Source organism: Gymnogyps californianus, chromosome 19 (assembly GCF_018139145.2).
Source record: "Gymnogyps californianus isolate 813 chromosome 19, ASM1813914v2, whole genome shotgun sequence".
Classification (NCBI taxonomy): domain Eukaryota; kingdom Metazoa; phylum Chordata; class Aves; order Accipitriformes; family Cathartidae; genus Gymnogyps; species Gymnogyps californianus.
Window position 1 is genome coordinate 12767740 of NC_059489.1, and position 25131 is coordinate 12792870.

The 25131-nt window shown below is 44.6% G+C and overlaps 1 protein-coding gene across 1 annotated transcript in view; it reads left to right on the plus strand.

The window, feature by feature from the left end:
- SHISA6 (shisa family member 6) overlaps positions 1 to 22276 on the plus strand; it is a 260885-nt gene extending 238609 nt beyond the window's left edge. The window contains 2 exon segments of the mRNA XM_050908561.1: positions 13036 to 13188; positions 21726 to 22276. Coding sequence (XP_050764518.1) covers positions 13036 to 13188; positions 21726 to 22276 — 704 coding nt within the window.
- Positions 22277 to 25131: the final 2855 nt, after the last annotated feature.

A 25131-nucleotide genomic window follows, 5' to 3' on the forward strand; every position in this document is an offset into this window, starting at 1 on the left:
TTATTTTATTGTGGAAATATGACATTTCTCTGACCCTAGGAACTTATGAAACCCAAAGCACCTTTCATGTCCCTACGCCCACCACAGGGTGGACCAGCACCGACCTGTCCCCATAACCTCGGAAGTGACACCTCAGGAGATGTCTGGGGCAGCCTATCACCACCATACAACCTGTCTGGTCATCCCTCTAAAGGGTGACAGCAGCCCTTGCAGAGTTCCTCCAAAGCTTCCCTGGGTTTGGTCTTTGTACCCAAACAGCTTTATATGTGTGAATAGCCCTTCTGACAGTGCTCTTGCTGAGCTCTGAAAAACCGCAATTTTCATTTGTCTTACCTCTGCACATGGTTCAGCACATTTATTGGCACCTCTCTGTCCAGCCCTCTTGACCTAATAAACTTGGGGATGCCCCGTGTCATCCTTTAGCCAGTCTCAAGAGGTCAGATGCTATTCAAAGAGACTCCTTTGTTTTCCTCTTTGTTTCCACCATCTCATCCCAGCCTGGAGATGCTTCTTTGCTTCCTCCATGGCCAGAAACGCCCCCCGCTCTGCTCAGTCCTGTCCCTCCAGCCCTTCTGCCTCCTCTGCCCTAGCTCCCTCGTCCTTTTGATTTCCTTGGCCCCAGGTTAGCAGTTGAGTGTGGGCAGCATGTCCCTCCCTGCATCATAGCAATCACAGACCACACAGTCAAATCACCTGCAGCTTCCTGGCTCCATCCAAATCCAGACCAGTCACTGCCAACCAAATCAGTGGCTCTCCTGTCTCTGTGCAATCAGTCCAACCTCTGAATGAACCCCCAGGTCCTCTCTGCTTTCTTCCCTCTTCTGCTGCTACCTTGTCTTGGTCTTGTCCTTGTTCTTCCCTGCACCCTTTACCCTTTGAATGTGATATATTCCTCCAACATTTGCAGCTGAAACCTTCTTTCTGCTGGGGAACCAGTAAGTGACGGGTAAATCTCATCATAATATACACTTCTTGCAGCTCTAGATCTCTGTATTTGTTACTGTTTTTGTTCTGGCTTTTGTTTTTAATTCTGAAACTTCATCTTGATAGCTGTTCCGGAATTGATTTATTATGAGTTGTGTGTTCTTGTATAGAAATTTCCATGCTTCTTTGCTGCAAAAAAGGGTGGGAGAACAATTGCCCTTGAAAAGGTCACCTAAAACCTTTGGTGTTTCTCCTTCCTAGAGGGTGGGTCAGGCAGGTCCTCAGCCTGCAAGTTGCTTTCAGTTGTAAGACTACATTATTAGGTTTTTTTTTTCCGTTTGCCAAAAAACACAGGAGGAGCAATGTCAGCTTTAAACCTGGCAGTAACACAGGAGGATTTATTGAACCTGAACTGACAGCCTCAAATGCTCTTCAGACTACTTATGTTGTTTACTTTTTTACTTTCCTGAGAAAAAGAAAAGAAGAAAAAGATGGGGTTGAAATTGTATTGTCTTCTGTTTGGTCTTACTACTTGTTCTTCAAATCTAGCACATGCTGGGTTCTGAGGTCTGCCCCAGCAGAGCCAGATGAGTCCCATTTACCTGTGTCTCTGCGCAGAGTTTTAATGTAGCTCCATCATCAGGTCCCTATTGCATTCAATAACTCAAGGTAACAACATGTGCTAAAACAGTTAAACTTCCCTCTGGCCCTGACAGATGCTTTTCTTTGCTATGTACTTGAGAGACAAAAATCAAAGCAGATATACTCATGATCTTGGATTCGAAACTTTCACTTTTTTTCTCCACTCATTTCTTGTGTTTACTGTATCGTAATAGTTTGGTTGTACAAAGTGACTTGAATGATCTGACTACAAATAACTGTATGATTCAGAGTTATATTTTATTCCTAAGTTATCCATGTGGTCATGGATGCTTTTGTTCATGATATTCATGTGTGCTGTTACTGGTGAGCCATTGCTTGATGAGTCTAAAAAGATATTTGGACCTTTCAAATAAGGCATCAAAAGAGCTTGCAGTATTCATAATTACTGCTAAAATTCTGAGATAGTTCAGCAACGCCACAGGTTTATTTTAATTCCCTTCCTGGGTAGGACATGGTGTACATTTTCTGTGTGATTATGCAAATTTGTAGGTGGACATGAGCTGTCTTTCTGAGCACTGTGTTGATGAGCTCTGTCCCTTAGCCTGTCTCTAGCACTCACCACACAGTGACACTATCTGAAAAGAGCAGAAGAAGGCAAAGAAGCCAGTGTGAGGCTCAAGACGTGCCCTGTGTTGCATGTGGCCTGAGTTCAGTTCACTCTTAACTGAAGTAAAACAAGCAGAGAAAGGTTCTCAGGCTACCAGCATAGAGCAAGCAGGGCAGCGGTTGTAGGTGACATGCCACCAAACAAACAACACTTCAGCCTGAACAGCCAGAAAATCCCTCCATGCCTGGAGGAGCTCCCTACAGCCTCCCCAAGGACTGCCTCACCCAGCAAGGACACACTTGACCTGGTATATATGAATGGAAACGTGAGCTGTTGGAATACCTGTCAGGACGCGAGCTCAGCTGCTGTGGGCTTGTGATCTCTCTCCCATCTCCTACCATCATAGAAAATTCACAGGTTTCTTACCTTCTCCTATAATTCCCATTACAATGAGTCTCCAAACTCGTACAATCCTGGGACTGAGCAGCAGAGGCTTTCCACAACCCAGTTGTGGCAGACATGGGCAGACAGAGCCCAGGGCTCTGCAGGAGACCTCCTCATGGAGGAGGGATGAAAGCCAAGTTCCCTGTGCTGCCCTTTCCCTTGCCTGTACTGGCTAGTCCTTTGCAAAGGTAGAGCAAATGGCACCAGCCCATTTGTTTCCCCACAAACATCTTGTGAATCATAACAGGATCATAGTGTGCGGGAGTGATCCAGATGTGCAGTGGGGCAGCCATTCCACCAAACAGCGTTCTGAGAACAACCCGCTGTATCCCTATCAGCAACATTGTTTTTGTTCAGCTGAGAAAAACAGAAGACAGTAAACATCTGCTTCCATGGACTGATGCTACCCGGTTGCCGATGTCCTGCTCCCTGCAGATGCCACTGTGATAGGCCCTCTATGAATGCACGTAATGTCTATCAGCACCATGTGCAAGCACACCCTTGTATTACTGTGCCAGTTTTTTACGTGCAAAGAAACAAATTAAAGGGGGTAAACACAACCTATGCTCACAAGGAGCCAGGAAAAAAAGAAAAAACAGATTTGACCTTAGCTCTCTGAGCTGTTCAGCTTCAACTTCAGGTTCCCAGGGTTAAAACCCCAAGACCCTCTGTTTTAACCTGGCTTGGGAGGTTGCCACTCTTGGCACACAGCTTCTCAATGCAAAGGGTATGCCCATCGCAGTGGGTTGTGTGGCTGTGAGATCACTGATGTGATTACACTGAACTCTTCCGATACAGGACAGAGTAACTGCTAATTAATGGTGGGATCGCATATAATCTGTTCTGTCAGGCTGCTATCATTTAATTAGGATAGTGCTGTTCACAGCACAGTTAACACAGAGTGAGAAGAAAGTCTCCCTTTTCTCCCTGCCTGGCTGGCACAGAGGGTTCACAGAGGGGTGAAACATATGTCTGTCCTGGTTTTGGAAATGTGATATGTTGGGGAAGACAATTTCCAATGGAGATCAAGAGAAATGACCACAGGCAAGTGAGTCTGTCAACCCGTGGTCTGCAATACCAGGATTTAATTTCTGCTGTTGTTGAGGGCTCTGAATTAGCCAGCGTGACTTTGAGTATCCCACATCTTAAAGAAGCCTGTTGATTTTTTTCTGGTGTCGGTCTATTCGTGCACCTAATTCACTTCTAGGACACTGAATGTCCCATTATAGAGGTATCTACAGTCCTTTAGAAACCTCAGCCTAAATCCTGCTTTCAGTGAAGGACTTCAGACCTCAGTTCCACTGAAATCAGAAGTTTGGTGTGGGTTTCCTTAGCTCTAGACTTTAGTTTTACATCAGCTGCAGATTTTAGCTGCAAATGAAGAACTCTACAGCAGTTTTTGGAAATGTAGTGATTTTGTATGTAAAAGGTGAATGTGAGTGCTCACGTACTAGTTTCTAAGCAAAACTAAGTTTTACATATGAAATGTAGGTAAATCTTTTGATACATTAATTTATCTTGCTTAGCTATTCAATCTTTACACAAAATAAGCACATAAAATTATTTTCCTATAAAAACATTAAAATGTGGAAAAAAAAAAAGAAGTGAGGGGCACAAAACAGAACTGAGGCAGTGTAGCACTAGCTATAACAGAAATATGTGTTGACTGCCTGGGCTCTGTTTCTGTAAAGCTTATAATTTTATTTTTTACTGCTACTGAAGTTTAATCTCATTATATTTAGTGCATATTTAATTATGCTAACCAAAAGGGACTTGTATAAACATTTTTTACATCTATATAAATAACAAGTGCATTGCTAAATAATATAGTTAATAGGAAGTTCATATCATAATTTTTATGTCAGTTCATTGCATTTGATAATCATCTCAAAAAATACTTGGTAAACCACCATAAGCAACAAATGGCTTCCCTTCAAGTTTTTAATTTGGCCAAGTATTTTTCCATAGATGATGTCTGGGTTTGCTCTGATGGAGGCAAATTTTGTTTTATAGCTGTACCTATGTGAACTTTAAACAAATTCCTATATACATATGCATGTACGTGTGTGTCTTTTTTATATTCCTTCCTTCCTTCCTTCCTTCCTTCCTCTCTCTCTCTTTTTTCTCTTTCTCTTTCTCTTTCTTCTTTTCTTCCATCCATCCATCCATCCTTTCTCTTTCTTTTCTTTTTCCTTTCCTTTCTTTTCTTTTTCCTTTCCTTTCCTTTCCTTTCCTTTCCTTTCCTTTCCTTTCCTTTCCTTTCCTTTCCTTTCCTTTCCTTCCCTTCCCTTCCCTTCCCTTCCCTTCCCTTCCCTTCCCTTCCCTTCCCTTCCCTTCCCTTCCCTTCCCTTTCCCTTCCCTTCCTTTTCTTTTCTTTTCTTTTTTTTTTTTCTTTTCTTTTCTTTTCTTTTCTTTTTCTTTTCTTTTCTTTTCTTTTCTTTTCTTTTCTTTTTCTTTTCTTTTCTTTTCTTTTCTTTTCTTTTCTTTTCTTTTCTTTTTTTTTTTTTTTTTTTTCTTTTCTTTTCTTTTCTTTTCTTTTCTTTTCTTTTCTTTTTTCTTTTCTTTTCTTTTCTTTTCTTTTCTTTTCTCTTTTCTTTTCTTTTCTTTTCTTTTTTCTTCTCTTCTCTTCTCTTCTCTTCTCTTCTCTTTCTTTCTTTCTCTTTTCATTCTTTTCTTTCAGTCTTTCTCTTTTCTTTCTTTTCTTTCTTTTCTTTCCTTCCTTCTTTCTCTTTTCTTCATTTCAAAAATCCAGGGCATCTTCCTTCCCACACAGTAATAGGGCTTTGGGGATATATTGCTGAAATAATTCTTGCATCAATTTTCTAACATCAGACCAGAAGCTTCAATTTGGGACAATCCCAGAAGATATGAAAATGATTCCCTATACTGTCACATCTCCTCCAGCAATTTGTTGAGAGTTTTGTGTCTATTGTGTTTAAGACACTGTTTACAAAATCATAACAATTAAGGACTCTTTAAATTAGATTTATCCCCAGTAGAAATATATGTGAGGAAATTAGAAGATAATCAGATCTCTAGAATATAACCTACAGAACAAATAGACACATTATGTACACTGCTCTTTCTGCAAAGCAGCAAGGCTTTAATGAAAGTGGGACGAGAGATGAACCAGGTAATCTGACAGGACTGGACAACGTAGTGCTAGCTTTTTGATGCATACAAGTTGCCATTTGTGATGGGGATACCACTTGATGATTCAGCTGCTTTGCACACCAGCCTTGCAAAGCAAAGTACACAGATTGTTGTGTTGCAATACAGCTCCAGTTACCCAATTACAAAGCAGATTAGAGCAAAGTCGCTTGTGAATCAGGATTGCCATTTACCTGTCTTGACCTGAGAATTTGCTAACAATGATGTCCTACAGTGCAGAGCCAACCTCTGTGCAGGGGATGTATTGGTTTGTTGGGGTCATGGTTGGACTTACGTGATGTGACCAGCCTCTGATGACATGTGTGCTGACCTTCCTTTAGTCAGTGATGTAGAGGGCAGAGAACAACCCTGGGGCTGAGAACAGATAAAGGACTTCAATGGCAACTTCCTTTAAAGTGCTCAGCACTGAAGCAACTGGTCTTTGCTTTTTAGACTAAATATATTGTGTGTTTGGACAAAGAAGTCACTCTTTTCATGGTCTTAGTATGGCAGGGCTAAAACAGTCTCCCAACTCGAGGTGCAGCCCACCTGCTAAGTACGGAGGCCTTAACTTGCAGATGAATACTCTTATGCCACCCATGACATGGCCCATGTTCCACCCAGCAAGTGACTATCGTACATAAAACACTGAGGCTCATAGAGTAAAAACCAGGTGTGTAACTGTGTCTCCACCCTCCCCTGTGGGAGGAACCTGAGGAGCTTCTCTCTGTGACAATACAGTTAAACAAAGGGCCAACATGAGCTCAATAGCTCTGACGCTGACCTCAAGTTCCTCTTACAGAAGCAACAGGTCTCAAACCATAAACAAGGGAAGCAGTGTCTTTATTCCTAGTGAATGTGAGACTGGTGAAAAAACCCAAAAGTTCTGGAGGCAAAATCACAGCAGCATAAAAATCAGAGCATGTAAAACTGCTGAGACAAAGGGGCTTTTTGCCATTTGCATTGCTAGAAGTGCTATCAGTGTGGAGCTCACTATGACTCCGCCAGAAGGTTGTGGTGGTCCCTGCACTGCCTCCAGCCTGTCTGGGGGCTTGTGCCTCACCCTAGTCCCAAAGGGCTGAAAGGAAACAGTCACACATAGCCCATTCAGGACGGTTGATTTGTTTCTCTCAGTGGCTAGAGCTAGTGTTGGCTTACTCACCTTGCTTGTCTGCTGCCAAGACCAAACATGCTGATGCATTTTCCTTTTTGAACCAGCTTCCCCTCCATGCAATGGCAAGCTTTGAGCATGAGGCACTTGCAGAGGTGGAAGGAGTTAACAGGCTGACAGTTTTCAATTGCACGGTCTCAAATTCAGCAAGAATGAGTCGTAGTCCCCGTTCTGCACAGTTCTACATGCTGGCTGCTCTGGTGCCAGAGCCATGTGTTGTTTTCTGCATCCTCATGAAAAGGCAGCAAACTCAAGGAGAAGTGAATATATCTTTTGCTGTGATTGCTAAGTGCAATTCTACTTTCTGTAGTTTTTCCTTTGATTTTAATTGGCAACATTATTCCTCTTACTCTGTGTTGTAGTGTGTAACTATGCTATGTTCAGTTAAGCACTTTGTGTACTCAGAAACATCTTCATGTTAACAGCCCCTGGGTGATACAGTTCAGGTATATTATTATGCTGTGTGTATATATTGTAGCATTTAAGGGCATCATCTTGCCGGTGCTGGTGTACCTCATCCTCTTTGCATCTTACGCTTTCAGATTGCTGCTCATTTCTTAGCCATGAGCCCTGAAAGACCTAATCCTATCACCATCCCGATATGCAGAGGTTTTTTATCACTGACTGAATTTAAAATTCCACATCTCCAGCTCATATGAATGAGGGCAGCTATTCACTGGAGAGCTGCTGATTTACACCACAGAGGATCTGACCTGGAAATGCATAAACCTCTTTGAGATTCTTCATGAGAGATGTAAAAGACTATTAATAACAGTGTTTGTAACATAAAAAAAGAAGTGTGAAAACACACATAGCTCCCCCCACAAACACTTAAGATATATGTTATAAATTTTAATTCAAGTCTGTGAACATCAGTTCTTTGCCTGCTGTAACAGCATGTCACTTCCAGGATGGCTCAGGAGGTGCTAAGTCTTGGCACAGAAGGCTACCAAATGTCATCAGCTACTACCAGATTTTCCTGAAGAATGCAGTCCTTTGTAAGAGCTTGCATCAGAATTGGAGAAGACTTTGTGTCTAAGCCTTCAAATGGCTGAGCAGAAGGCAGTGCTGGGGGAGCAGTGTGTGCTTTGACAGAGGACTGAAGCTATGCTGAGCTGAAGCTGAGCAGCAGAAGGCTTGGTTGTATCAGCTTCTCCTAGGTGACATTGTTTGCTTTCTCTGGGTGAATGTTTTAAAAGGCATCTGTTGAAATGTCTTGCAAAATTCACACAACATATGTGCAGACTCATATGCAAATATGGAGCACATCCCTTTTGCCACTTGAGCTTTGTTTAAAACTTTGCCATATATTCACTTTTTTTGTCTTGGGTATCATCTGCTCCTGTCCTTGTACATGAAAGGTTCTGTGCCTCATGTAAACACACTGTGAAACAGAAACTGTCTTCCAAGAACAAGGGCAGAGCAAGACACTTCAAGAATACTTCAGGTCTAATCTCTACAACACAAGTCTCCAGCTTTAGAAATCCTGAAACTGCTTCTGAGACCTGTGCTTGCAAAAAGTTTGCAAAGAACTGACAGTGGAATGAGGCTCGCCCTTGACTTAGAGAGACTTTCTTTCCTTCATAGATTACAAAGCAGTTGAGTGCATGCATAAAGCGGAGGAGCGAATCCATATGTCCACTCAGAGGCCAGATGTAATTGCAATCCCCAATGCATAGAGGGAACTGCAGCCCCCTAACATCCGTGTGGGTGACATGCCAACCGCAGGCCATATATCCGTTTCAGGATACAGGATGTAGCAGGAAACATATTCCTCTGGCAGTCCGTCAGTGCAGGCAGTGCTCCTGGTTCCTCAAGTGCAGAGCTCTCTGCCAGTCTGCTCCAGGGCGGCACCTTCTCAAGTTTTATGCAAAAGCTTGGTCTGAATGGAGCAGGGGAGCCTTTCTGAGCCTGGCCCATGAGTCCACTGGTTCTCATAGAAATACGACAGGGTTTGGACTGGCCCAACAATTCTGGCTCATGAAGCAGAAGAAATGCACAGTTCTTGCTTGGTAGGTGTCCAAGAAGAGAGATTAGAGCTGCAAAGGAAGAGTCTTGCTCCACAGAGATGCCTGCTCCCTTCCTGAGCTTATCGTGCCAACATTGTGCAGCCTAGTGAGTTTTTGGCAGTGCTGTGCCATGCTACCAGCCATGCCAGTGGCTAGAGCAACAAGGCACTCTGGTCAGAGCACTGTGAAACCGCTGATGCTCAGTAGATGAGGAAATGCTGCAGAGTTGAGCCCTCTCCTGCTGAATTAATCAGAGAGGCACCGGCAGAATTTTAAGATGTTGCATTGGCTGTAAAAAGGTGTGGTTGCTTCGAGGCTGTAGCAAAGAGAATTTAGAAACCAAGAGAAATGACACTGCTGGATGATGTTCCCTTCTCTGTTGTATGTGCTATGCCCTGGGTGAGCTTCATTTCCTCCATGTTCCTCTGCAAATAACTTTGCAAATTGTGCCCAGAATGCATGATGTATCAGAGAGGCATAAAATGGCATGTGGCTGCAGGATGGTGGTGAGGAAAATGTGGACTAATACTGACTTTCAGAGATAATCCCAGTAACCATGGGACATTGTCCATTTTCCAGTGGTCATCTCCCATTGTCCAGAATGTAGAGCTGGACTGGAATGAGTGGGAATGCTGGGGAACAGAGCAGCGTACAACCTCGGCTGCCTTGCAGGGAATGCAGAGACTTTTTTATTTACATCCTGTTAATTAATTATATCCTGCATCTTCCATAGGAGCCAACAAACACCACAAACAAAAAGAAGAGAGGCCAGAGAAGAGTATGACTCAAACATATTGCAGGAGTGAAGAACTACTAAGAAACTACTGCTGAACTGGTCCCAGAATATGAATTGCACAAGATATTTCTCCTTACTAGCGTCTCTCAGTTCTCTGATCTTGCCCTCAAACTACATTATGCAAAAGACATCTGAAATTATCTTTGGTCATTTCAGTTTATCCCTTATTTTGCTGAATGATAGGTAGTGGATTTCAAGGTGACTTCTCATTTGCCAAAATCATTACGGTCTGTTCCTGACTGACTGGATGGAAAAAGCAGTAAGAAGATGTACTGATTCTGCCCAAGCCCATCAGATAAATGTGTGGCACTTAATTTCACACACCTCATGCAAGCAGTCAATTAATGCTTCTGCTTTGGCACTGAACACAAATTCCATACATATGACTGGGCTTATTTCAGCATGTCCAAACCTCCATGCAAAATGGAGATTAGATACAGGTTCTGGCTGAGAAATTTGCAAAGAGATGTTACCCCAGGGTCCTTGCCACACAAGTACAAATAGGAGTAGGGACATAGTTTCAATGCTGATATAGTCTCTGTTTACTGGATAATATCTAATCAATTGTTTCCAGCGCCCTGATGAATATGATGCACCTCCTAATCCTGCAGTCAGTCTATTAGACATGGATTGAAGTCATCGGCAAGAAAATAATGTTCTCAGAGAGATGACACATTAGCTATATGCTCACTTGGGGCTATGTTCTTTTTGCCAGACAATAACCCTATTCCAGGAGTGCAGAGACATACATAAGCAATAGGAAAGAAGAGTTTATTAAGCAAGATGGTTATTGCATTGTTCAGAGGAAATTTTCACCATTGCTAAATTCTGTAAGATAGTGCCGCATAATTTCTCAGAAGTGGGAACAAAATGATGCTCTGGCAGAGAGCTGGGCTGTTTCTTTTCTGCAGGGTGGCTGGCATTGGCTGTCAGTTGTTGAGCCCAGAGGACAGCATGCAGGTGCTTGCTGAAACGCGTGAAGCCCCTGTTCCTGACAGAGCAGTTTCCTTCCCCCTCACCTTACTGTGCTGGCAGCGGTGGGGGATCGTACAAGATGGGATATCCCATGCTGGTGCCAGACTGGTGCTCAAGGAGAGGGGAAGCTGTTCCTCTGCTCACAGTCATGTCCTGGACATAGCTGGGAAAGAGTGCACTGCTGTGATTTGTTCTGCAGGAAACTTCGTTGTGAGGAAGCTCATGGAGCAGCAGAGTGCATGGAATCAGTGACGACAGGGGCTGGAAGGAGCAAGTGTTGGGTTTGTTGACATGGTAGTTGTAATTCAAGTCCCTAAACATGGGTGACATCAGATCTCTGACAGGTCCTACATGGCTCCTTTCAGCCCTTTGTGGGTGTCTTTTAGATACCCTGGCATACTCCAAATGGCTCAGGTGCCTCTGAATTGAGCACTGGGCATGTAACTCTGCTGAGAGCTGCAGAGGAGTGCTCTGACCATGCTGGCTTTGGGAAATCATGAGCAGGTTTGTGCCAGAAGACAAGACTGTCTCAGACTGTCTTTGACTGAGAAGCATGTGTGCAATGTGAAGGGTAGGTGACAGAAGGTTTAAAATATCCAGGTGAAGTCACAGTGGGAGAAAAGTTGTGGAGGCAGCTCTGCATCCCCATGCGCAGACATGCATGGGAACTGCTGGGTCCATTTCTAGGCAACAGAGAGCACCAAGGATGTAGTGAAATGCAAGCACTCAGAGAGGAGGAAGATGTTCTGCTGTCTAATGCAAAGAGGACTCCACACAGGAAAAAGGCAGCAAGGGAGGAGATGGCCTGACCCCTGCAATTTTTTTTTGCAGGAAACAGTTTAATTTATGACTCAGGTCTGGAAAAATGTCTGCTGAAATATCTGCACTCTACTTGAGTGGATTTTGTTTTAAATTTTTCTGGGAGATGGGTGAAGTTAACAAATGTTTGGACACTGCACAAAGCCAACACATTTGTTGAGGTGAAGTTCCCCTGCTGCTCTATTACTTTTGGGCAGAATCTGAGCTTTAATCTCAACCAGTCCACGGTTCAGAGGAGGTAAGAGGGGTCTTGAGGCACAAGAGTGCATATTGAGCACATGTTGCATTGCTCTTCATGAGCACACTTTCGATGGGTGCACAACAGGAATCTGTGAACCTGAGACTCGGGCATTCTGCCGTTCCTCAGCTGCATCAGACAATTTAGCCCTCTGATTTCATTTTCAGACCATACTTGAAGTGGCCACCTCCTTGGCCTTTTGACTCAGTTAATGCAATCCCATCACTGCTGCAAGCTCCGACAGAGCCCACTGTAGTCTGTTCTAGCTTTGCTTCTAATAATTGAAGCTCCTGCTATTTTTAATACTCTTGTATCTGCCTATTTTAATATCTGAACACCTGGGAGTTATAAATGCAATTCAACAGATCCCTATCCCTTGGACGAGCTGATGAAAGACCATTTTCCATCCAGCTTGCAGCAAAGGACCATGATTTCAAAACTCTGCAGATTGTCTGGACTTGAATTTTAACATCCAGGCTCAGTGCTAATCTTTATTGACAGTGCCCTCAGCATTAGCATCCTGACAGCGGGCATTTTGACACTGGCTGGGGATTCCCTCAGTGACCAACAAAATGAAAATAAGTAGAGGGGCATCCTCCAGCCCTCAGGGATGGCACCTCCTTTCCCGCCTCAGTAACCTCTCCAAACCTTGCCTTGTCTTCTGACTGCACCCTGATGTGCACCCCACAGCTCCACTTCACACTTTCCTGTGTGCATGTGAAGCATGGACGTCTCTAGAGCCCACCAGAACTCCTGGGGCCATGGACCAGCTTTGCCCGGGAGCCTCCAGGTTTAGAGCATTAATGAGAAATCTGGCACGGTGAAAGAGTAATTTGATTAGCAGCCCTAGTTAAAATAACCCCATAGACTCATTCCCATGTCTCTGAGGGTGGGGAAAGCACAGCTTGCTGGGGTAAAGGTAGATGATGCTGCCTGAACTCATGCAGGCTGCAGTGGGGTCAGTTCACAGCATCATGACACAGCCCTCCAAGGTAAGTGAGGTGACTAACAGTCCACCGGACCCACCATCCTGCTGTGAGGAGAGCTGGTTGATCCAGGCGCTTTCGAGGCAGCAGTTTGCTTCTCTCCATAATCACTGTGGACAAGGAAACAACGCCACAGGATCCATTTTTCACTGATCTGGCGGTGCCAGTTTGAATTATGTCCAACAGCCTGTCACTATGGCTGGCTCAGATACAGCTCTTCTCCCTGCTGGAGTTTGTGGGAATGGCTTGCCTCTCTCACCTTAGTTTGGTGTGCACTGTAGACATGCCTTTCTCTGTTTTCTTTTTTTTCCAGACAAGCCGCGAATGAACAACATCCTTACTTCTGCAACCGAACCCTATGATCTGTCCTTCTCCCGGTCCTTCCAGAACCTCTCTCACCTCCCACCATCCTATGAGTCTGCTGTCAAGACAAACCCAAGTAAATATTCTTCTCTGAAGAGACTAAGTAGGTGTCAGCTCATTTCATTTCCTTTGTATCTCATTTGCTTGTAAGCCGCAGTGGGCACAATGTTAAGGCAATAACCTTCTTCCCTCTGTCGTTGTACTGCCCAAGTTGGTATCTCCAGTAATGATTCTTTGGCTGTCGCTTCCCATCAAGGAAGAGTATAGAGAAAGAGTCACTTCATTACTGTGAGAGCACATGTGGTTATTTGCTTACTGACCTCCTTGCTGTGCTGCCTCCCGCTACTCTGCCTCGTATCTGCTCCTGATAGAGTCATCTGAGAATCCTTTTTCTTTCTGCCGGAGCCGAGATGAGCCAAGTTGGCTGCCTCAGATCAGCTGAGCTCACCTCCTCATACCCAGGGCAGATATCTCACCATCCATGGGAGTAGCTGGAACCAGATGAAAAACTCAGGCCAAAAGAAAGCTGCTGAAATGGTTGGGAGCATCTATTTCAGTAGGAGCACATCTGCCTGCCTTGAGCAGTGCTGCGATCTGCCATATTTCACGGTGTATATCTCCGGATCTGGTCCTGACCTGTGTTGTACACTGATCCATGGTGCGTCTCTGATATTTCAGCATGTTGCTCACTACCCTGTTCACACTAGTTAGTATCTGTTCTTTCTTGCTGTTTTATGTATTGCTTTGTTCTGCCAACTTTCCTGTGATGCTCCAGCCCATCACCTTTGCTGATGGCAAACTCTTCAGCTTTGGTGGGATTATGAAATAAGTGATATTTGTGTGGGCAAATGCTCTCTCCAGACTGACACTAGGTTTGTATGTATGTTTCCATGAGCATTTTTTTGATGCAGCCATGTATTCACACTGCCTAATTTAGAGAAATAACTTAGGTGTTTATACTTGCAATAGCTTCATTGAAGGTAGGTGAGGATGAAGGGCAGATCCTACTTCCTTAGTCTATATAAAATCTGCAATCCCAATTTAGCCAGCTAAGTGAGACACACAAAATTAAATGGCAGGGAAGCCCTTGGACTGTCCATAAGAAATCTCTGTGGAATATTTTTCAGAAGAGAAAATGGAATGGCAATGTAGCACGTAAAAATCTCAGCCCACTCCTTGGCACTTCAACACGGTACTTATGTACGTTTTTAACATTAAAGCAAATATATTTGATATGCTTAAAAGTAAGCATGCGCTTAACTGTGTTGGAGAACAGAGATGAGGTATTTTGTGATTGGAGCCTGCCATCTTCCCTGTTCAGTGTGCCATGTGCATAACTCTGCTTCTGCCATGAGTTTTGTTCCCTGGTAACATTTGGATCTCACACTCCCAACCATAAGCATTTTTCCCTCGCTGCATCCCATTGATGAACTGTCCATGTTTTTGAGCAGCTTTGATGATGCTATCTGATATCGGAAAACCCTTGAAATCAGGGCATTCTAATATTACTGCTTTAAAATGTTTCCATTTTGCAGTGATGATTTATTTTCATTTCTCAGCTGAAATGAAAATTTCTCAGCACAAAAAATATACCCTTTGGATAGCCCCCAAACCTGCTGTTTCATTTGTAATTGATTTGCAGTGCCTGGGATTACCTGGGGTACATCCTATTCAGAGTCTGGGACATCTCTGTCCTGGCATCATTGAGAGCAGGTTAGAGAAGTGCCCACTAGGAACAGCATCAATGGCTGCTCCTGTCATGACTCAGGGGATGGTCAGGACCTCTTCCAGCCTGTGGTTCTTTTATTGCTTTACATATCATGCATACATGCTCAGTGAAATCTCCTTGAGCTCCATGTTAATGTTATTGATGTATCTCACTGAAACATTAAAAAACCACAAATGAATGCTAACTGAAACTCCCACCCCTTCCACAGCCAACATCTGGAAATGTATGTCAGATTTGAACACTATCCTCTACCTGCTCCTACAATGCTTACCTGACTCACACTGAGTATAAATTCACTCACACCAAGCAATGCCATCTGTGCACTGAGCAGTAAGAGACCACTAAGTGGTCTCTTAGCAGTCTGACCCATCGGGTGCAGAAAATTTTGCTCAGCAGTTGAAGAAAGGACAGGCCCCTACCTGTCCAACCTGCCCCTCAGTAGATCGCAGCAGAAGGGAATAAGAATTGAACTCTAGCACTGCATTTCCTAGATATTCATCTAAAATGACAAAAATAGGCTTGTGTTAAGGTGCCAAGATTAAATGACCTCAAGAATGTGCTGAGCATAGTCAGTGATCCTCTCTTGAGCTTTTCCTGACCCTCTGGACAGTTAGCGTCCCTGTCCACATTCAGAGGATACCTGACAGTCAACACAAATTTAAGAACATTAGTCTTTGGCCGTCAGCTAGAGTGGGGTTCATTCACCCCCTTAACTTTTCAGCAGCATCAACCCTAGAAGGGAATCCCTGCACACTGCAATGGGAATACCAGCTATTTACCCATTAATGGCAGGTCTAGATGTAGTTCAGTCATCTTTGCAAGGCACCAACCCATCCTCTTGCAAAGCACCTGACAAATGTCAAACTAACTGCCTGACACTATACGTTTGAGTAACTAAATAAGCAGTTTCAGCTCTAGAAGTGCTAAGCACTCCATGCTCCCACTGGGCTTGCATATACTCAGCACCTCTAGAATCACTGAATCACTTTCTTATAGCTGGTCTTCTCCAGAGCTAAAGGAAAATAGGCACCCAGCTCCCAGACCTTCCCTTGTAAAACGCCAGCAATATCATTTTCCTATTCCATATGAAGGAGCTAAAGGCAACACAAAAACCAGAAACAGTAATATCTAAATGCTGGGCTTTGCAAATGAATTATTGGGGGTTTATTTTTCATATTTAAAATCACTTGTTTCTAATGAACTCCCTGCCATGGTTAAAAAAAATGAATGTTGTGAAGAGCTCATTAACAAACATAATATTTCTTTTCAAGTAAAACAAAAGGGATTAGATACTTTTTTAATCTGTTTCAGCTGTTTGTCTGGAATTCTTCAGGCTTGCCAGGCAGCTAAAAGTCACTTATTTTCCCACAGTTAGCAGAGACAGATAGTGAAAGACAGTTTGTGCCCAAGAACATCTAAATTGAATAATCAAGGCATATCCAGGAAGAAATAGTATTTAGTATCTCATTGCCAGAGATGAGGAGACAGAGCTCAGCAAGAGCATGGTCAGATCCATCTCACCTGGCTTCAGCCATCCAGCAATCAGGCATCTTGTCCGTCTGTTTGATGCAGGCATCACTATAACCAGTGAAGGACAGTCATCTCCGTATGAACCCTCTGAAGGTCCCAGTCTCTCATTGACACCAGAGTTGCTCTGGTAAGCTACCTAGCTCTTGCTGGATAACAAGCTTAATTTTTGATGCCTAGAGCTTAATGAAGTGCATCCCACTTTAGGATACTCATCTAAGTGATTCATGCAACAAGGAAGAGATGAGCTATACCTGCTGCCTGCACCTGTGTGTCCCTGGGGAATGTGCCCAGCTTGGGGAGGGGAGCTCCTCACCGCTGGATTGACAGGGCAGGCACTCACCTCTGCTGTCATTTGACTGAGAAAGCAGCACCATGGCTTCTTCTCCTTCCAGAACAAGGGCTTGAAGATCGTCCAGGCCTTTTAGGAGCAGTAGGAAACAGGTTGCTGGCTGCATAGAAGCCAGCCAGAACCAGGTCCCATGCAAGCAGTGAGCTTACTGCTTCCATGGCTCTTTACCTCCCCAGCTCTTCAAGGCACAGACAACAGGAAACCCATCTGGGGTTGCCACCTGTGAAGCCAGGTAGGAGGATTTTTGAGGGTACTCCTTTGAGGGATCCCGCAGGGTACCACCTCTGTGGGAAGCCCTTTGCCAGTTTTGCCCTGGCAGCCCTGTCAGGCTGGCATGTGGGAAGAGCAGTGGTGGGTGGGTGGGTGGGTGTGGGAACACACGGCTGAGCAAGAGCAGCCGTATTAATTCTGTCCTGCCCAGCACTCCAGGGAATTGCTGTTTCCAGCTAAGTGAAAAAGGTCAGTCAGGAAGGAAGCTAATATTTTCAGGCATAATAAACCACTTGGTATTGGCTAAAGAATCATCACAAATGACTAGGCAGCTTGAAAATGTTAAAGCCAATTAAAACAAGAGAGACAAGCCTGAAGAGGAAATACACTGGAACCGCAGAGAAAGAAAAGCAAAGAAATTACCTTTAAGAAAAACAAATAAATTACTATGATGGCCTTACATACATACACGTATGCACATAACATACAAGCATGGGAAGAAAAAACATCCTTGGCTTTTCCGCATTCTCTTCCCAGAATGCCACAAATGTACCTTGTTTCTCTAATCAGTGTCAGAGGAGCTGTGCTCTGCCTTTCTGCGATGGCATCTTAGACATGTTGAGGTGAGATGTGTGAGTAAGAGCACTCATTTGGGGCTCTCCCTCCAAATGGGAGGGAAAAAAAAGCTATCTGAGGGCAAATCAGCTTATCCTAAAGCCAAGTCAGACGAAGCACTCAAACAATCCTGAAATTGGTGAGACCAGCCCTGGTCAGTGTTCTAGAAACTGTCAAAGGAGGAAAGAAAGGGCGGGGGGAAGAAAAAAGCCCAGAAATTGTGCAGAAAATGTGATTTCCAGTAATTCCACTTCCAAATGTTTGAAAAACATGAGTGAAGCCCCAGAAGTATGAGATCGACTTAAAAAAAGAGAGATTTCTGTCAATCAATACATCAGTGATTTCTTTCTGTCTGCTTATCATTTCTGGCCTTTTGGAATCCACTTAGGACACGTTGTTTAATTTTTCAGCACATCCATGAGGGAGAAACATATTTGATTGTAGTTTCATTTTGGCAAAAATTACAAATGTCAGTTATCTTATGAGCATCAATGAAAAGGTGAGGGGTAGCAGTATCAGAGCCTCACTGTCCCAGTGAACTTGCTGGTGCAATGAGGATGAGTTGAATCAGACCGGATGGTTTCAGGTCCTGGAGACATTTTGATTTTAGAAAACTATGCAACCACAGTTCCCACCCCCACCAACGGGTTGAAGCACCTGGTGCCTCCAATCTCAAAAGCCTGGAGCTGTATTCGTTTCATTGCTTTCCCTGGGTGCAGAAATGCTGCAGTTACAGAGCTGTGCTGAGCTTCTCCCTCAGCGCAAAGGCACACGTGTGATATAACACACTCGGCCTCTCGTCAAGCTACATTCTCCATGACTGGTTCAGCAACACTCATGGACTGACACCACCTTTCAGAGGCAACAGCCTGTTAAACGTCTGTCTGGTGCCTGCTTAAACCAGCTTGTTGTTCACGGGAAACTGCCGTTTCGGCTTTGATTCCTTTGAGATGGAGATATGAAGTTTGTCTACAACTGAAAATGTTCCTGGAATAACTGTGCCAACATCTACATGTGTCTCTCAGCATCATGGGAGGAGGCAGCCTGTACGAGCTTAGAACCACCTTTGAAATGAAATCAGTTCCCTGAATGGTTTAGCCACTGCCAGCAAAAGGCCATGCAGATTTCTACACTGTTTACAGCAATGGAAGAGGGAAGGAAAGGATATTTTTAATGCTCCTAATTGGTAAAACTTTTTAAAGTGTAGAGCATGCTGCTTTTTAAATCTAAATTAGCAAGGAATAACTTCAAACCACTTTTAATCAACTGATTCTGCCACCTCACTAGCAGACTCAGACCACGGTAAACTTCACATAAGCTGGTTTAGCTCCTGCTGGCAATTACCACAGCCAGGTGTGAGCATCCAAGCACATCTCCATTTGGGATGTTCTCTGCTTTAATTACATCTATTTAGAGTCACTTGGACAAATCCAGTGGAACTTCTCTCATCCAGAGCAGAGGCCAAGTGCCAGAGTGCTAATTGCTTAGCTCCTATTCTGCACCCAGCCTCAAGCATCATTATCAAGCCTGTGCACACTAAGTGTGTGCAAGTCCGTCTATGGCCACATTCTAGAATAAAAATGTCTAAAATTACTGTGGCCATATAGCATTTCCCCAGTCCTTCTCAGTCTTCCTAGGAGGTGATTTTAAAGACACAAGACTTTGAGGCCAGGGGAGCTTCTGTCTGACATTTGCAATGAGATACACTTCCAGGAAGTTTCTGATTGCAAAAAAAGACTCATTCCTACAATATAACCTCTGGAGAGCAAATCCCATCAGCAGCAAGCATGCCAGTACAGGAGAGCTCTGGGTAATCCGCACGCCTTGGTGGCATGTAGGCTGTAAAGAAGAGGTTTGCAGCAACAGCGGTGCCAACACACATGTTCTCAGCTTGTACTTTGGGATGCTGAGACAGGGGGATCAACCATCCTCCTCACAGATCCTCTGGGTTATATGTGGACTGTTCGCAGGACCATGAGGAGCAGGGTCCAGGGGGCATTGAAGAGAGCACGGAACGTGTGTGGGAGAGGAGATGAGGAAATTAGTGAGAGAGATCATCCAGCACAGAATGCTTACTTCACTCCAGGGTTTGGCTGAAGACCTTAAGGTATCAATGTGTAACTGTTGTCTTGTGAGCAAACTTCTGGGATGTTGTCAGCACCAATCACGTATCATAAGGCATTGACATTTACTCCTAAAGCACTCTGCCTCATGGGACAGCCAGCCAATTGTCTTCATTTCTCAGCCAATGTGGTACATAAAACCTATAGATTTATGGCTATGTCAGAGGAAATACGAAATTTCCACACCATATTTAACTACTAGGTCTCTTGAATGCCTACAGAGACTCTAAGCATCGGAAGTGGGACCATCTACCTCACCCGCCTCATGATTGCCCAGACTGTCCTGCAGCAGAGCTTTGCTCTTTTTATCACTCAAACATCCTCAGAAAGTCCTCTGCCACCATCTGATACTTTCCCATCTTACATCACCTACTACTGAATGAAATACTGAAGCTGAGAAAATCAATGGGGTTCCTCTTTATTATCGTTATCATGTATCTTTATCATACTTGTCTTATGAGCAAAAGACTGTCCAAAGGAATTTTATGACAGGTCCCAGGAGCTGGCCAGGTCATATAGGAGATGATGTCTTTACCCATTAACACTTAGCTCAAGACTGGTAGGGAAAATGCGTATTGGGTCATGCATGTGTGTTCCCAGCTCTGTAGTCTCTATGCCAGGCTGCTCCCATAAGGTTATTTTGCAAGAAACCTTGTTTCCTCTGTAAGGTGGAGAAACTTGCTTTACCTTTGCATGAGGAATCCCCTTCCTGCACACCAGTGGGTGTTGTGCTGTCTTCTCCAAGGAGAGGATGGCTACCTGCCGGGTGTCTGGGATGGGTCTCACTCTGGGGTCTTCTGAAGTCACTGATGAGCCAGAAAGGATGGGAGATGCTTTTGGACACATCAAGAAAACATCTCAGTCAAAGAAATGAGGAAGAAGGCTCATACAGATGATCCGTGTTGAGCATTAAACATGCCTTCATCCCCTGACCCACGGAGGCCAGTGTTGTGCTCTTCCACTTATGACAGTATACTTCTGGTAAGGGACTGATGTTCCGCGCTTTACGCCTCCGCAGCCACAGACACATCATGACAGTTCACAAGCTGCACTGGGCTTGAAGCCCATGGACTGCTAATCCTCCTTCCAGGCAGGTAATCCCAGTACCCCAATTTAAGGCATATGAACATCAAATGGGTTTACTAGAAAGTTTTTGTGTTTCTGTTGTGGTTTTTTTTTAAATCTGAAATAATTGTGGCTTTGCTTCTTCAAATTACAAGTTGGTCGAATCAGGACATTCCAGCTGCTGTATGATTAAAGTGATGTATCAGGATACATCTGCAGTAGCCAACATCCTCTCTGAGTCTGAGGCATTTGTCTGAAAGCCAAAAAGAGGAGGGTGGGTGTCCGCTGAGTTTCTGAGCAACAAAGAGATTGTTTAAGACACAGAAGAAGCAAAGTTAGCAAGAAGCTTTCCATGGGATAAATTCTATTATATCAACCAAGGTGTCTGAAAAAATGGAAAATGAAACCTTAGGCAGGTGATTCAGTGTCTCATAGGGAGCATCCCATGCCCACAAAACCTGCTTTGTGATCACGTTTACAAATATTCAAAAATAGTAATTAAGATTGTGATGAGGTCACTCATGGATTCCAGAGCGCATCCACATCTAAGGCCAGAAACAAGGTATGAGTTTCCTCAAATGGAGAACTTCCCTGCCTCAGCTTACCTTCCCTGTGCTTTCTTTATAAGTGTATTGTGAAGGTGACATTTGATAATTTCTCCATAACTCACCGTTCGTGTACATCATGCGATACCATGGTCTGGACTCTACAGCATATGGAGTCTGTTCTGTCATGGTGCAAGAAGGTGTCATGCATTGCACAGGTACTTATACCTGTCTGCATGCAATTATAACTCTCTGTCTGCCAAAAGCCCATGGCGACACAACCCACACAGGGCTGGCATCTCTTTGACAGGCAGCACTCTGACATGGATGTCCATGTCCAGGTCCAGCTGCTGGTAGAAGGTCCCTCGGGTCTCACCAGGAGGCTGCTCCAAGGCTGTGTGCTGTACACAGCCCCTTTTCACCCCGTGGGACAACGCTCTGACATTTCTAACTGTTCCCTTTCCTTTCCCACAGCTGACAAAGAGGCTGATGAATACTACATGAGGAGGAGACACCTGCCCGACCTGGCAGCCCGGGGCACACTCCCTATCAACGTCATCAAAATGTCTCAACAGACCAACCACAGGGACAGGCCCCGCCGTCCCATCAGGGCCATGTCCCAGGACAGAGTGCTGTCTCCTGAGAGGATCATGCCCGAGGAATTTAGCCTGTCCTATGAACGGATCCTCTCAGATGAGCAGCTTCTGTCCGCAGAGCGCCTCCACTCCCAAGACCCCCTGCTCTCCCCGGAGCGGTCGGGGTACCCCGAGCAGTCTATGTCACGGGCATTGTCACACACAGACGTCTTCGTATCAACACCCGTCTTGGATCGCTACAGGATGACAAAAATGCACTCCCATCCTAGTGCCTCAAATAACTTGTACAATACCTTAGGTATGAACCCAACCTCCGCCAAGCGCCAAGCATTTGCCTCCCGACGGCACAACACGGTAGAACAACTGCATTATATTCCAGGACACCACCATCACTACCGCACAGCGAGCAAAACAGAGGTGACTGTTTGATATGACTTCGTGCATTGTAGATACTCATTAAGGACTGGGGTGGCCACAGCACCCCATACTGCAGTGGCCTTATAGGCCAAGATAACCTCTAATAACTCAGTGTCTGAAAAGACTTCTCTGACAGTCCCATCCACGTTGTTGTTTTTAAAGCCACCCCTTCATTGGTGACATAAGAAGAACTCAAGCAAGCAAGCAGACGATAGTGAGGGATAATAGAGGAAATTTCCTGATGTGCATCAGTTTCTGTCAAAGAAAGCCATACTAGTAGTTGGCTCCTTCCAAGGGCTCACCTGCATTATCTCATTGTTTTTAGGAATTTAGGACTTTTCAGTTGCTACAGGTAGAAGCAGTCTCATGCAGCCCAAGACAGGGAGGAGGAAATGCAGCACCCCATCCTGGTGGGAAGGGGCCCTGTTCTCAGTCCTCATGCCAGCCCTCATGTTTGGCCTTTCTGTAGCAAGTAGGTAAGCTTCTGGCTGCTGGGGATCACCTCCAGACCGCTCGATATCAGCCAGCACCCATACATCGGTTCTTCCTCACCCTTGGAGCAAATTCAAGGGCAGACTTTCCTAAGGGACTGGCAGATCTAGGGACAAGAATAACCTGGCTGAGAATATAAAGTTTTAGTTTATATTAAATATACTCATAAGATAAAAATATACTAGTGCCTACAAATCGCCTGCTCTCTCAATGTAGGAAGTAGTGGGGTTGATGTGTTCAATAAGCACAAATATGCTGAAATGCTTGTTAGACCCTTTTCTCCACTCATTCTAGTATCTTGGTGTCTCCAACATGTAAATAGGAAGGAGGAATAGGGTTTCTCTTCCTCCAGCTTCTTGCCACTGCTGAACCTAAAGCACCAGAATTCGTTCAGCTTTGCACTGCTGACCTGTGCTGGGGGAAGTCCTGACTCCACTGAGACCCCTGCAAGGCAAGGCTACTACACATTTCACCAAGTCTGGATTTCTCCCCAGAAGTTTATTTTCCTGATAGCATTTTCCACTGGCCCAGTTCCCCTGTTTCTGAACATATTTTCTCCTCTCAGTTACAACCTAGAACTCCATATGTAGCAAGTCTTTTTCTAGCCCTCAGCAGAAGCACAAAGCTAAGGGTGTCTGTCTACCAAAAAGCAGGTCGGTAATTTTCCGTGATTTTCTCTCCATGTAATGGCCCCCCCAAGAAAAACTTCCAAATTCCAATTCTACTGAGTACCAATTCTAACCATGAAGACAGTTACATTTCATGCATACAAATTATATATCCAGCTTAATTATAATAAATGGGCATGTTGTACATCTGATATAATGTTAATTAGATACTGTATATTTGTAAAATCTTTAAAACGTAGACTTGTGGGTCCAGAATTTGTGAGGGTTTTGTCTTTGGTTTTCTAGCCAGATTGGGCTTTGCTTTGGTTTTGTTGGTTTTGATTTTGTTTTGGTTTGGTTTTTTTCCCCCTGTATTTGTGTTCCTATCAAATTCTGTAGAACTAACTCACACTAGAACATACTTCTGTGGCCAGGAAATGGTCTCAGAGGTTTTGAAGGCCAGCCAGACCCCGTGCTGTAACTGTTAGTGCTGGACACTCTCCAGCACTCACCATCCATGGTGTGCACTCAAAACCCCACCACATGCACACACCCGTGCTGCCAATCCAAATGGCAGGCATGCCCCCTCCTCCAGGTGAAATGGCAACTGACTTCAGGCTCTGAACACATTCCCACACAGTACTTCCCTCTTCATGTCCTACATTCCCGCACTGAGTCTTTTCCTACATGGCTCTTCACTAAACTTCATTTAAATTAGCTCTGCCCTTCTCCCTCCCCTCAAATACCTCCCACCTCCTGGCCTTAATGACGTTCCCAGCTCAACATGTCGGTCCTGTAGCATACAATGATTGTAGGTTGTTGTGAGCTCGAGTCTTGAGTGAAGGCTTATGATGCAGCACCAGGTTTTTCTGGTGCAGGGTAGGCAGGAGGAGCATGCCATCTTCTGTTGGTGGGATTTAGAGGTAGGCCTCAGAGGTGTGGCCATGTGGCCTTTCTCTTTCCCAGACTCTCCTGGGGCTGCTGGTCCTAGTTCATGAGCTTTCTTCTGCCCTGCCTGATGGAGACTGTGTTCAGAAAGGACTCCATCTGTGAGAAGTACTGGGGCTTTATTTGACGGAAACTGAGCTGGGAAGGAATAAATAAGAGTCTCCATGGTTCAGATGGTCATTACCATGCAACCTTGGGCAAAATCTTTCTGGGCACCAACCAGAATTGTCTATGGATCAGGGTGGCAGTTCATGGCATGGGAGGGACGAGAAAGAAAAGGCTCACACCTCATCTCCTGACCCCTTTGCTTGATGGACACTTCTCTCCCCTGACTACCTCCAAGCTCCTCAGCTCAGTCACTGGATATTTCTTCACAGAAGGCAATCTCTGTGAAAATACTGGCCTTGCTGACCTTCTCAGAGACTGAAGTTTGTGACTCTTGTGAAGAGAAGAGAAACACACATGGCTGATGGGGAGGCAGTCCCTGCTACTGTTCTGGGGCTCTTCCATTCTCTCTTGGCCCAAGCAAAGCCAGGATCTTCCCCTCTACAAGCAGGGAGATGTGAACACTGTGGGAGAGGAGAGTCCACTCTAGAGTCTCCAGGAGTTGAGGTGGCAGAGCTGGAGGAGCAGAGGTGACCATGTGAGGCCACGGGTAGGTGAACACTCCTCTCTTTTCATTTCCATAGCTGTATGTCTCAAGCTCTAGTCTTCGTCTAAATGTTCCATTCGTGAACTAAGAAGCTGCTGGACCAGACGCAAATATGGAAATTTTTCACTTAAGTAGCCCGTGCAGACACTGTGCTGTGCTCCAGTCCA